This window comes from Chlamydotis macqueenii, chromosome 1, assembly GCF_036417535.1.
Source record: "Chlamydotis macqueenii isolate bChlMac1 chromosome 1, bChlMac1.mat, whole genome shotgun sequence".
NCBI classification, from domain to species: Eukaryota; Metazoa; Chordata; class Aves; order Otidiformes; family Otididae; genus Chlamydotis; species Chlamydotis macqueenii.
In genome coordinates, this window is record NC_141556.1 from 100,467,247 (window position 1) to 100,480,326 (window position 13,080).

At 36.0% G+C, this 13,080-nt stretch overlaps 1 protein-coding gene across 2 annotated transcripts in view; it reads left to right on the forward strand.

Moving 5' to 3' along the window:
- Positions 1–13,080, forward strand: part of EPHA6 (EPH receptor A6) — a 535,028-nt gene that overhangs the window by 37,252 nt on the left and 484,696 nt on the right. For both annotated transcript variants that reach the window (XM_086763129.1, XM_086763139.1), the window contains exon 2: positions 3,981–4,045. In XM_086763129.1, coding sequence (XP_086619255.1) covers positions 3,981–4,045 — 65 coding nt within the window. The remainder of the gene's footprint in view (positions 1–3,980; positions 4,046–13,080) is intronic.

The following is a 13,080-nucleotide window of genomic DNA, read 5'->3' on the forward strand; positions in this document are numbered from 1 at the left end:
CTTTACTCATTTAAAACTGTTAGGTCAGACTGTGTGGAGATGTGTAAAGAAAGAAGAGGAGACCAGAAACTGCTGAAATGAATGTTTGGAAGGCTTTTTGCTTGGTTGTACAGATAAGAATGTTAGATTTTGTCTTCAGAACAGTATTTTGGAATTGGAATTAAAATTCCACACTGTTAGTTCTTGGAGCTCCCTCATCATAATTTTAAATAAAACAGTTCCCTCAGGACCAGGCAAAACCTCTGAAAAGATTAACTTCAATTGTGAAGTCTAATAATAGCAGTGTAAGATATGTCCAAAAAAAGGAAACTGGAGCTCAATATGGCTATGGCATAATGAGTTAATGTAATATCTGTTAAAGTATGTACTGGAAAACGAAGCTAAACACTTTGAATTTCTAAGTATGAACCGTGCCATTAACTAAAACAATAGGTTTACAGCTGTATGTTTAAATCTGTATATTATCGTCCGGCAAGTGATAGTGTCACTCGCTCAGTTATTTAAGGTAGGACATGTGAATGCTAAATCTAAGTTCTTTTTATCCAAAGAGATTTTTTAAAGGATATTTGAGTTAATTTTGAATCGTGGCATGACTTTATAATGGCAGATCTATGCTTTTTTACTCTGGAAGTTTTACATTCTGTCACCTCAAAAAAAACTGGCTGCTACAAGTGGTGGCTGGATGTCAGAAATGTCAATAACATTGCTTAGTTGCAACCATTTTATTTATAGCTTTTTTCATAAATATTAACTACAGTAGTTCCACACACTTTTGCTTATCCTGACAGCTGATGGCTTTTGCATGAAGTCTCATTTAAGAGGAACTGGGCTTTTTATGGCCTATAAAGGAGTATAAATAAGTAAATGCAAGGACAAAGGTCACTAAATATAGCTTTCTGGTTCCATTAACTTTTTCAGAAATTTTCTCATTTTAAGCATCATACATGTAGTGTCCACCATCTCTTTTAAACCTCGTTGCTTATGAGTTTCCAGTTCTTTAGAAACTGACTATTCTGAAGCCAGAGGAGAAGCGCTCACTTCTGTACGTAATTCAGATATATACATGTAGTGGGCATTCCGTTTAGTCTGGATATTTTTGTCAGGGTGAATTTTCTGCCAAGGAGCTGCGAGTTGGAAGCTTCTTGGCAGTGCACATTTGTCTGCCATCAGGTCTGTGCTGCTGGGGATAGACTGCTTCTTAATTACCTAATTTAAAGATAGCTGGGGTGTCTCTGTCCCACACTGAAGTCTACCATGTAGATATCTCCAAATCACTGAAGTGTGCAAGGTTTTTATTACTTTATCTGTGTCCTCATTTGTATAGTTGGCCCTGTTGGTTTCACTGCTTTACTGGGGTTTGTATTTCTTTGCTTGATCTGCCAGTATTTGCACATTTTTGATAATTATTTTATGTCCTGTAATACCAAGTACTATTGGAAAAAGTCTTTAAATTTTTATTATTTTAATTTCTGTCTCTGAAGGTGATAGCATTCTAATTCTGGTTAGTAGCTGTTGTTTGTTTGAATTCTCCAGTTCAAGATTCGAATGGCTTTTGTGGCTATAGGTGAGCATATGTGAGCATACAAGATACTTGATATGGAAAACGTGTCAGTAATTCTATTTAAACAAAACTCACTTGGTAAATTGATACAAGGAATATTATTAGATCATGGTTGAACTGAATTTAAAATTATCATACTTCCAGTGATGAATTTACTCTAGTTTTTATTTTTTAATGTATAGCTTTGAGCTTTCAAGTAGTACTTGATTAATTTGGGCAAGTAATTAATTAATTCAGGCTCAATTGAAGAAAAGTATTTTGGGGATTGTTCCTTGGAAGTACTAGTTTTGAATACTTAAATTATGTTTATTAGATCATGGTCCTGCTACCATAAAAATTATAAAACTGAAATGACACTTCAAGCTCTGATGCTTTTTTTGTAGAAGAAGTTCATTTCTGCCTGTAGATCCATAGGTTTATGAGTAACATAGTGTTTTTCATGTGACTATTTAATTTTGTAATAAAGAATTAAAATATCATCAGAATAGTGCTTGATAAGTAGCAAGATATAACCTCGGCTGAAAACCGAGTGTATTCACAAACAGTCCATGGTTGCTGAGTGGAGAGAGGAGGGGAGGAGAGACAGAGAGGAGAAAACAAACTCCTAAGATGAACTGAAATAGTCTCATAAGCCGGCTAAGCATTTGGTCTTCTCCAGGAAAAGGAAATGTCTAAACCCAGTGGCTTAGTCTTTCTGGAGGTAACAGATCCCCAGTACCTTACAACTTGAAGATTTACAGAGGATACTGCTGCATCACACGCCAAATAGGAAGATGCATTTCTGACTGTTCAACAAAAGTATGGTAGCCTGATGCAAATAGAAAATACTGTGACAGCTGAAAATGACAGCTTTGTAAGTAGTCAGAAGGCAGAAATAGTCTCAGTGGGAATAGTGATTCCATGTTTTGGAAGTAAAATAGAGCTTGTGAAAAAAAAAAAATATCTTCAGGTTATTCACAAGGCTTCGTAAACTGGTGAAGTGATGAAGAAGTGGAAAGCAGAATTTTCCCTTTTGTTGAATATATGTTTTAAAATGTTGTAAGTTTTTTTCAAATACATCATTAAACTTTTGTTTGGTTAATGTTGAGCTTGTTACCTGATTGTAAATTTGCTGGTAAGATGATTTCAGTTTCAGGTTAAAAGTCAAGATACTTTCAAATATAGAAGAACTCTAATTGTCACTAGTACAAAAGACAAAGGAAGATGCTAGGTCAAGTTTCCTCTAATAAACTGGCAAGTTCACACAGTTTCCATGCCGATGTGCCTTTTCCATAAGGCAAAAAAACATGACCTGGCTTCTGCTGCTACTGTACTGCTCTATAGGAATACATTATAGGTAGCTATACATCAATTGTTTGGACAGATAAGAGGTGGAAGGCAGTGTACAACAGCATGAAACCCATGAATGGATAGTGGTGTCATGTTCCAAACTAATAGCTTCATTTTTCTCCATCATTTAACCATCTAAAGAAGAACTGGAATTTGTGGGCTATAAGGAGGAACTGAACATTCAAAACACACTACTTGGTAATTAAAACAAACTGCCCTATGCAAAGCTTAATTTTATGCTTAAATCCCAATTTACATTTCTTAAATTAGAGGGTCAGATGAAAAAAATCCATTAGAGGGCAGTAGTACATGTAGGTACAATGTCTCATGTACTAAATATTTGGTTTACAGTGAGCTTCCTTGTCACTGAGATGTGTTCAGTATAATTTTTGCAATAGTGAAAGGAAGAGAAAAATTATGCTAATCTACTTTAACATATTAAAATAATGCAGAAACTTCATAATATGCAAGTACAATAATGCACATCCTGTCATATATTAAAAAGACAAAATTAATATGGCAGAAGTGATACAAAATATAGGTAGCAGTTTTCAGCACTGTGATGCTCCAGACAAAATATCAGCTCTAGTTATCAGTCGTTCTTGTTCTTTGAGTTATGTGATTTGTGTATTGTATAACTTGATTTCTGGGAAATTTATGGGTTTTTTTCAAACATCTTTCTTTTGAAACTCTGTTTTTCTTTATTTTGTTAGCTTTAACACGGAAGTCCATGTGCGGACTTTCTAGATTTCCAAGCAAGGGATTGCCGAATTGTGCATGCTTATTCAGGCACCTTTTAATGATTAAGCATTGGTAGTATATTGTGATTTGGCAATGACTTCTGCAAAAGATTTCATTTTTTAAATTGTGTCTTCTGAGATATTTGATAACAAAATGTAAGCCATGAAAGCCTAACTGTTTAGATTCTGGTTTTATTTGTGCTCTAACATTTCAATTGCTTTGGTAACTTTAAGCAGATATACCTGACTAATACGGCTAGTTCCGTTCATATCAGCTTTATACTTGACTGTCTTGTGTGTGTCTAATCCAAGCACTGTCGCAAACATACTATTTCTTTTTCCATTTTCAGTTGTGTTACTTGATACTACAGCTGCCCTGGGAGAATTAGGATGGAAAACATTTCCTTTAAATGGGGTAAGTCAGTCACCATTTTGTTTTCATTGTCTTGATTGTGGCTTTCTGACACTCTGAAAGTGAATGGCTATTCTACCTCATTGACTATTCTTGCAGTATAGACATATAAGAAAGATTTGAGCTGTTCTCAGGACTGGAGCAGCCTGTGTCATAAGTAGGAATAATATGCAAAAATAACGTGTGCATTATTTTGCCCTTCTCTTGCTTTTTTGATTGAGTCCATCTTACTTTAAATCTGGAGGTGGTATGGCCAGATGAGTGTGGAGAAGGGGAACGTTTTTACTCTTTGAAGTTCAACCATCAGTGCTTTGCCAGTAGCTGCACTTACAAAATGTGTCTTATCTTTCCAGCTAGCTAATGCATGTAACAATATCAGAGGCACTTGTAGTTTAACTTTTTAATTAAGATACAGTATACTGGCCTGCTTATAGTTCTGATGTCACTGTACTCTTACGAAGAAACGCTGAGAGAGTTGGGGCTGTTCAGCATGGAGAAGAGAAATCTCTGGGGAGACCTTATTGCGGCCTTTCAATTATTAAAGGGACTTAAAAGAAAGATGAGGAGAAACTCTTTAGCAGGGCCTGTTGATAGGATGAGAGGTAGTGGTTTAAAAGTAGGAGGTAGATTCAGACTTGATATAAAGAAGAAATTTTTTACAATGAGGGTGGTGAAACACCGGAACAGGTTGCCCAGAGAGGTGGTGGATGCCCCACCCCTGGAAACATTCAAGGCCAGGCTGGATGGGGCTCTGAGCAATGTGATCTGGTTGGAGATGTCCCTGCTCCTTGCAGGGAGGTTGGACTAGATGACCTTCAAAGGTCCCTTCCAACCCAAACTTTTCTATGGTTCTACATAGCTCTTCATTTTATATCGCTTGTTTTTATATTAGCTGGCATTATCTCTGAATTACTTGCTTCTCTGAAATGAGCTCAGAAAATGCTGTTTGTCTGAGTGAAAAATCTTGTTACATTTTTAGTTATTTTATTTCTTGTGATCTATTCCAGAAGGAAGTAGAAATCATCTATCCTCAGCACCTTAATCCATTTTTATAAAATGCCTTCTGTGTCTCTGCCCTCAGGGATTTCAAGCGATGTGACATTTCTTAATCTCAGTCTATTTTCTACTGTATGGATTACACTTTTTCAGGGTTTTCTGTTCTTTGTATTCCTAGACATAATTTCAGTCTGTTGCAGATACTTCCATGTTCTACATTTTTTTTAATGCAGTTTCATGCAATCCGAGTTGTAATACTGAAATTTTTATTTCCTTCAAAAATCCTAGACAATGCAAGTAATGTCATATACTATAATGAGAAAATACAGTGAGGAATTTTTGCTTGGGCAAAAAGCAAATACTGTCATATACATGATGAGAAAATACAGCAAGGAATTTTTGCTCTAGCTTTCTGATGAGCTTCTTTGAATTGAACAGGGAGGCTGGCATTTGGAAAGCACACAAGATATAATTTCAGTTATTCTGTAAATTCTTAAAAGCTTTAGTTACTCCAATAACTGCAATATAGAAGCACAAAAAACCTGCACTCAAAGTTGATTTAAAATACAGCTATCACAATACATCTATTTTGGTTGGTCATGCATACTCTTAATGTTAGTTTTGCAGCATATTGAGGTTTTCAGGTGTCTTAGGATGCAGCCTGTGCAGTGTTTTAAGAATTGGCAGCACTTACTAGAATACAAGGAGTTTATGTTTGAGTCAGTACTTGGCATTCAATTATTAGAGAATTTCTCAAATAAGTAAAATTTCGCTTTAAAAAAGTAGCTAGGGTAAATATGTGGGAGAAGAGCGATTTGTAGCATCAGGAAAATGTATATAGTAAGACTTCCTGGGACATCAAATAGGCAGGAGAGGCTAGAGTGAAAACTGTAGGGGAAAGGAACTGTATAAATGGCGTATGGAGAGGTAGTTAAGAGAAGCGTGCACGCGCTTTGACTAAGGAAAAAAAATGTGTCTAAGCTGTCAGTTAATTCATCTGAGCTGTAAACTGGTTAAAGATTCATATGGACTACAGCAAAGAAGTTTTTGAACAAACTTCTGGGGAAGTTGTCCAGGTGAAAATACATGATTTGGAGAAGCATGATTCATTTAAGAAAGAGACTGTAAGACATTGGTTACATACAGTAGCAGGTGATATGCAGATATGGATATGGAGACAAACAAGATCTTCCATTTCTCACAGTGGCATGAAGGAAAATGACTCAGGTCAATGTTCCAGTAAAGGTAGCTGTGAGCAGTAGGATCTAGTAGCAACAATGCACCTTTGAAACAGTGGAGGAAAAAGGAACAAACAAAACCCCAAAATAAATCGTGGAGATGACTGACATGTGAAATGAGTTACTTCTCTCGCTCACTGAGACTTACCAGAACTGCTGATTGAAACCTACGGTTGCTGATTTTCAGAGTTAGTGTCATTCTGACAAAATTCATTAAAACATAGCAAATGTACTTTTTGGTTTAGACATTTGATCATACTGAAGAATTGCATAAAGCTATCAAAATATGAAAACTATATTACTTCTGCTTAAAAAATATTAAAGACACTAAAGTTAAAAACTAAACTGGATAGTATTTCTAAACTGTTTATATTATTCTGGGATCCTGTACTTTATGCAAAGGTAAGATGAAAATTGAGCTTACAAGTGCTCATGTAATTAACAGAATATGACATTTGTATACTTCTTTATGTCACTTTTGTATGCAATCTCTGAAATAAAAGGCCAACGTTCATGATAATTATTACCTGATTCCTACTAAAATATAAGGCAAAGTAGTGCTTTTGACGTCAGCTTATACCTGCTGTTATATTTACTGGTTTAGTAAAGAACAGTAAAAGTTGTCTTTCTAAATCTTGCACAAACATCAGATGTTGTTTTATGTCCACAGTGCTGTCTAATCTAAGTTACTTATCTGTCCTAATATAATTCATAATGTCCTAATTATTGGTGTGATTGAGAATGTCACTGCAGAAATAAGGACCTGTCTTGTCTCACGATGGGCCCATCAGTATTTTCCCTTTTCCTGGAGGAAGGTGACAGATTTTGGTTTGTTTGTGCTTTTGATGGAGACTTTGTTCAGATACTGCATAAATCTTACATTTTACTTTAATCAAACTTTAAAAAAAAAAATGTGTGGTGTTTATGTGCAAGAAAAATGTCATTGACATAGTTAACTACTCTGAGGAACTTTTGAGGTTAGGAGAACGGGATGATAGGTTTTCTTGAGACTGTGACATTAACAGAAGTCTAATTTAGTGGCATACTCATCACAAAGAATGTTTCCATTAAATTAAATAGCAACTGAAATATTAATGCTTGGGATTTGGGTAATATTGAGTATGCCTCAGATTTTAAGCTAACAGGCTAGGGTGAAGTGGGAAAAAAAATTAGAATATATTCTTTTGGAATTTGCAGAACCTCAACCTTCAACTTCCCACTCCTATTTATAGTAGATTCATAAGGTAATGTTTGCAATCTTTCAGCAGTTTTGATTAATCTCCAGAGGTACCTATCCAAGCAAGTAAAGACACAACATAGTAGTTCTGTATGTGGCATTTGTATGCAAACCCATCATTTAGCTGCAAAGATGAGTCATACACAACTGTTATCTATTCCTTGGTAATATAATATGTGATTTTATTTTTTCATTTTCTTCCCAATTATTTGTACAGCCTTGCTCAAGCATGAGAATACAATAGTTTTTCTTGCAAATGTGTTTTCTTTATTTGCTTGTCAGATTCTTTTCTTGTATTTTAAACAGGTAATAAATTAAGTGCTTAGAGCTACAAAAATGCAGTGTAAAACATTAATATATTTGAGGTCAGTAGAATCAGCTTCTGTTGATTGAGTTCCAAATTAGCTTCTCAGTGACGGGCTGTCTAAAATTTCATCCTTAATAATGGACACATCTGATACTTCCTCTGTTCTTTGGGCTATAGTTCAAAATGACCGATTGATTTATGAAAAAGCATGTGCTGTGGAATGAAAGTAGATCTTTACTCAACAAACTGTCACTCCATAACCTTGAAAATGCAGAACAAGTTTTGATTGGTACAAAAAATGAGAAGGAACCCCTTCATAGGTTTCAAAAGAGGATGTGAATGCACTAATGGGCAGGCTGGTTGAGTTCATGTCAATCATCGTCCAGGGTTCCAGCTGAAGTCAGTTTGCTGATTTTGGAGATAGGATTATTTTTCTTAATTTTTCTCACTACAGCCTGTGGTGCTGTGACTGTTAGAGGACAGGGTTTGTTTTTTTTTTTCTAGGGGATTAAGAACTGTTTAAGTGATTAATAAGGTTTTGAAAGTTAGGGAGGAAAGGAAAAAACCTGAAAAGTAGTGTTTCACAACCCTCACTTATCCGTTAGCAGTAATACTAATAAAATAATGTGCCTTGGGCAACTCCAGTTGTTGGGTTTTTTCCTTTTGACTTCAGTGTAACTTTTTGAAAAAAAAAAAAAAATTCCCGTTGTATTAAGCAATGTAACACAATTTTATGAGCAAAGTTTACTGCTGAGCTGTGGTTTGGAGACTATTGCTGTAAGGGCCTGTCTATTCCTGATAAACTTCTACCATAAGTACTCCTTCTTAGGTCTAAGAATGCCTTGTTTTGCATGAACTGAATCTACTTTGCAACTGTTGATTTGTAATTAAGTGTTCTTCTTCAAATAAGAAAATTAATAGTGAAAAAATAATCTGCTTCTGACATTAATCTGAATTTAACTTGGTGTAGCCACTTCATAAACTCTAAAACCAGTTTAAAAATAGCATAAAAGAAGGGCAAGGTGACTCACAACACAGGGCTGTGAGAAGCTGTTTACAAGGGAAAGGGACTTGTACAAGCTACCTTGACTTGTCATAGTAGGCAAAATGTATAGCCTCAGCAGTAAAGAGTCTACTAGAAGTCCTTTGAATTATTTGACAACTGTGTGAATGATGAAACTATTTTAATCCCAGTTCCTGCAGTAATTTGAACAGCTTCCTTGTCAATTGCTAATTTTGCTATTGATTTATCCACAGAAGTATTTCTGGTTTTAATATCTTCTTTCTTCAGGGGATCTTAAGATTTTTAATAACTCTCACTAATATACAGTTTTAGTTTTTTTGTTATGAATTTGTTGAGTCTAGACTTGTCAAACTACTGACTTTTTTCCCTGCCAAAGTGATTATTTTGCCCTCTCTGTTAAAATTGTTTTACAGTAAATGCGTCGTCAACAATTCCTTTTTAGCTCCTCCTTAGCTAATTAGAAGACATTTCTATAGGTTATGGTGACACATGTTTGAATGGCGTTGTACGGTAACATTTTTCAATGGCTTAGTATTGTTTGTCACAATACTCACTGACTAATCTTTTTTTCCAGTACCAACCTGCAAACTTTTATTTAAATGTAGCTGCATCCATCTGCACCTTCATTTTTAACTGATACCCCTGAAGCCGATTGGTCCAATATGTCTTAGAACTTTCTTATACAATACTTAAGATTTTTAACTATTAATTTTCTTCAGTAGATTGATTATTTTTTTAGAATTCTCTTTATTTCCTTTGAAGTAACATAAAACCAAAGCACTTCTAAAGAAAGAGAAGCTTACACCCCTTCCTTAAAACTATCAGTAAACAAAGCAACTAGCAAAGAAGTAGCACTCTCCAATACAAAGTCATTGGATGCATAAAGAGTAGAAAACTGTAGGAAGTCAGCTAAGAAACTTGACTTAAAGAGAAGAACGAAGAAAGGAAGACAGGAAGGCAGAACGACTTTACTGTGTGAAATGATAATACAAGTACCAGGTTCAGCTTTAGGCACAATGCACAGCATAGTAAGAAGGAATATAAGGTGGAGAAATTATAAGAGAACACAGCAAGTAATGTGACAGTGGTAAAAGGTAGCACGATAAGTAAGTAAGGCATGAGTAAGTATCTGAGATATAAGACTAAGATGTGCATGATGAAATCACTAATAAACAGAAAGTGAGGTTAGTGCATGAAACATGCTCGGGTAGCAGTATGGCTTCATAAGAAAAAGGTAGGGAATGTATGGTAGATATGGTGATACTTGGTGTCCACAGTTTGGTTCTGCATTTCATATTATCTTGTTATCTACAAGCAGAGAACTACATTTTACAAAAGATAACAGATAAATAGTACAGATTACATCATGAAAGAAATGCATATTCTCCTAACTGTAGTTCACGGTCATTTGGATTTGTCTATGAAATAGAAACCAGATAAATTATGTGCATTTGTAAATGTATAAATTTGCAATCCACATGGCCACCTCATTATTGATTTTAAGGATGACTTTGATTTGAGCATTTAAGGTAGCAGTATGAATTACAATATCATCAGTACTTCTGATCTTTAATTTTAATACTGTAAGTATTGAAACTCAATAGATACTTAAATTCAGTATTGTTCAGAAGGAACAATTCGTCAGATCATCCTTATATTAGAGGCCATAAGATTTCAAGCCTTGCCACTGCATATACTCAGTGACAAGTATCTCACCAAAGTATATATTTTAAAAAGACTTCAATAAGCCATTATTTTCCTTGGTAATTTGTTCTGTTAATTAGATTCCTGTTTAAAAAAAAAAAAGTTCCTACTGTCTGATTCTTCCTTCTCAGCCTCATGTTGTATCTAAATTGAAGTCCTTTGTTGCTTCTCCAAAGTTCAAATCATTGTGTGGGCCTTCTTTTTTTTTTTTTTGAAAATATGGAAAATATGTAGTATTTACCATCAATTTCATTATTTTCTACAGTTATAAATTGCCATGCCACTTTTCTTTACTATTCTCCTGTTTAACCATCGAAGACATCCCACTAGGCTTTCTCACTACAGTAATAATATTGGGACCTGATGTTCATTTGCTTCTCCCTGTGGCTCATAATTTTTGTCCAGAAGTGCAGTTTTATGCCACTTAGTAATCTATCTGTTAGGTAAAAGTGGTATTCTCATTCTCAGATATGTAAATATATGTCATCCTTCAATGAGTGTTCCTGACCAAAATATTTATATCATTCTGTGTGACTTTTGTGTTCTAAATATTTACTAAACAACTTACCTATGAAAAGTCTCATTAGAAAAAACTTTAATGGTTCCATTTTTATAGCTAAAATTATATTTATGATGCTATATGAGTATATGATGCATGATAATACTTCTTGGTCTATGTAATCTGTGCTTGACTATTGTAAACTACTTTTAATCATGCATCATGTGACACCAGTATAATGGCTAATAAAGGTCACAGGGTGTTCACTAATCTGGCTTTGTAAATATAGCTTAAGGTCAGGATTTGTGGGGTGAATAAGGTACTGCAAAGCATTTAAAACCAGAATGAAAAAATCTAGTTGTATTTATTGATTCCTGATCTGCTCTGGTTGGAGAACTGTAACTTAGTGAACAAGGCACTGTAGTTCAAAGACACCCTCTGCTTCTTAATATGGCATATTGTGGTGGACTGACCCCAGCCGGCAGCTAGGCCTCTGCGCAGTTGCTTGTTCACTCCCACCCAGCGGGAACAGGGAGAGAACAGGAAGGGGGAAAACTTCTGGGTCAAGATAAAGACAGTTAAGTAAGTGGGGGGTGGGAAATAAGTGATGCCAAGGAATTCATTCACCACCTTCCACTAGCAGACCAGTGCCTAGCTGGTCTTCAAGCAATGGCTACTTTGAAAAAAACTACCACTCCCATTCCCTAGCTTGACTGCTGAGCATGACATCATGTGGGATGGAATATCTTTTTCATCAGTCTGTGTCCCCTCCCCACCTCTTGCCCACCCCTACCCTGCTCCTTGAGGGGACAAAGTGAGAAACTGAGGGGGCCTTTGTGCAGCAGCTAAAACACTGGTGTGCTATCGTCACTGTTTTGATCACCGGTCTAAAGCACAGCACTGTATGAACAACTACAAAGAAAATTAACTCTGTCCCAGACAGACTCAGTAAACATAATTAAAGTTATGTGAAAGTCAATGGGAAAAAAATGTCAATACTAGAAAAATACTTCTATCGGAAGGTGTTTCAATTTTATTCCAAGCAAATCATACGATCATAGAATCACTCAGGTTAGAAAAGACCTTTAAAATCATCAAGTCAGCCCTAAACTTAATGCTGCCAAGTCCACCGCTAAAGCAAGTCCCTGAATGCCACATCTACATGTCTCTTAAATACTTCCAGGGGTGGTGACTCAGCCACTTCCCTGGACAGCCTGTTCCAGTGCCTGACAACCCTTTCAGTAAATAAATTTTTCCTTATATCTAATCTAAACCTTGCCTGGCACAACTTGAGGCCATTTCCCCTCATCCTATCACTTGTTACTTGGGAGAAGAGACCAACACCTGCCTCCCTACAATCTCCTTTCAGGTAGCTGTGGAGAGCGATAAGGTCTCCCCCCAGCCTCCTCTTCTCCAGACTGAACGACCCCAGTTTCCTCAGCTGCCTCCTCATAAGACTTGTTCTCCAGACCCCTTACCAACTTTGTTGCCCTTCTCTGGATGCACTCCAGCACCTCACTGTCTTTCTTGTAGTGAGGGGCCCAAAACCTCACTACACAATATTTGAAGTGCAGCCTCACCAGTGCTGAGCACTGGGGGACAGTCACTTTCCAAGTCCAGCTGGCTGCACTGGTCCTGATACAAGCCATGATGCTGTTGGCCTTCTTGGCCACCTGGGTACACTCTGAATAGTCTGTGGAATAGAAAACTGCAGCCATGTGGATAGATGTTGCAGAAGTAGCAAGAAGCAAAGTTTTAACAAAAAAACTAAAGACATTTTTGAGGAAAAAAAAACACATCCAAAAGTCTAAATTCTTCCTTGCAGTTGAACTGCAATAAAAATATGTAGTTACATCTGTGAAAGCTCACCAGCAAATTTAAGAAATGTCACAAAGGCTGTGGTTTTAATAACACGTTTAATAGGAGGTAGGGATTTAGCTGTCAGAACATTTAACAGGGATGAAAAAGAAGGAAGCTAATCATATTTTCACATAATATGGGGAATTTACAGAGATGACATTAAGAAAAATATT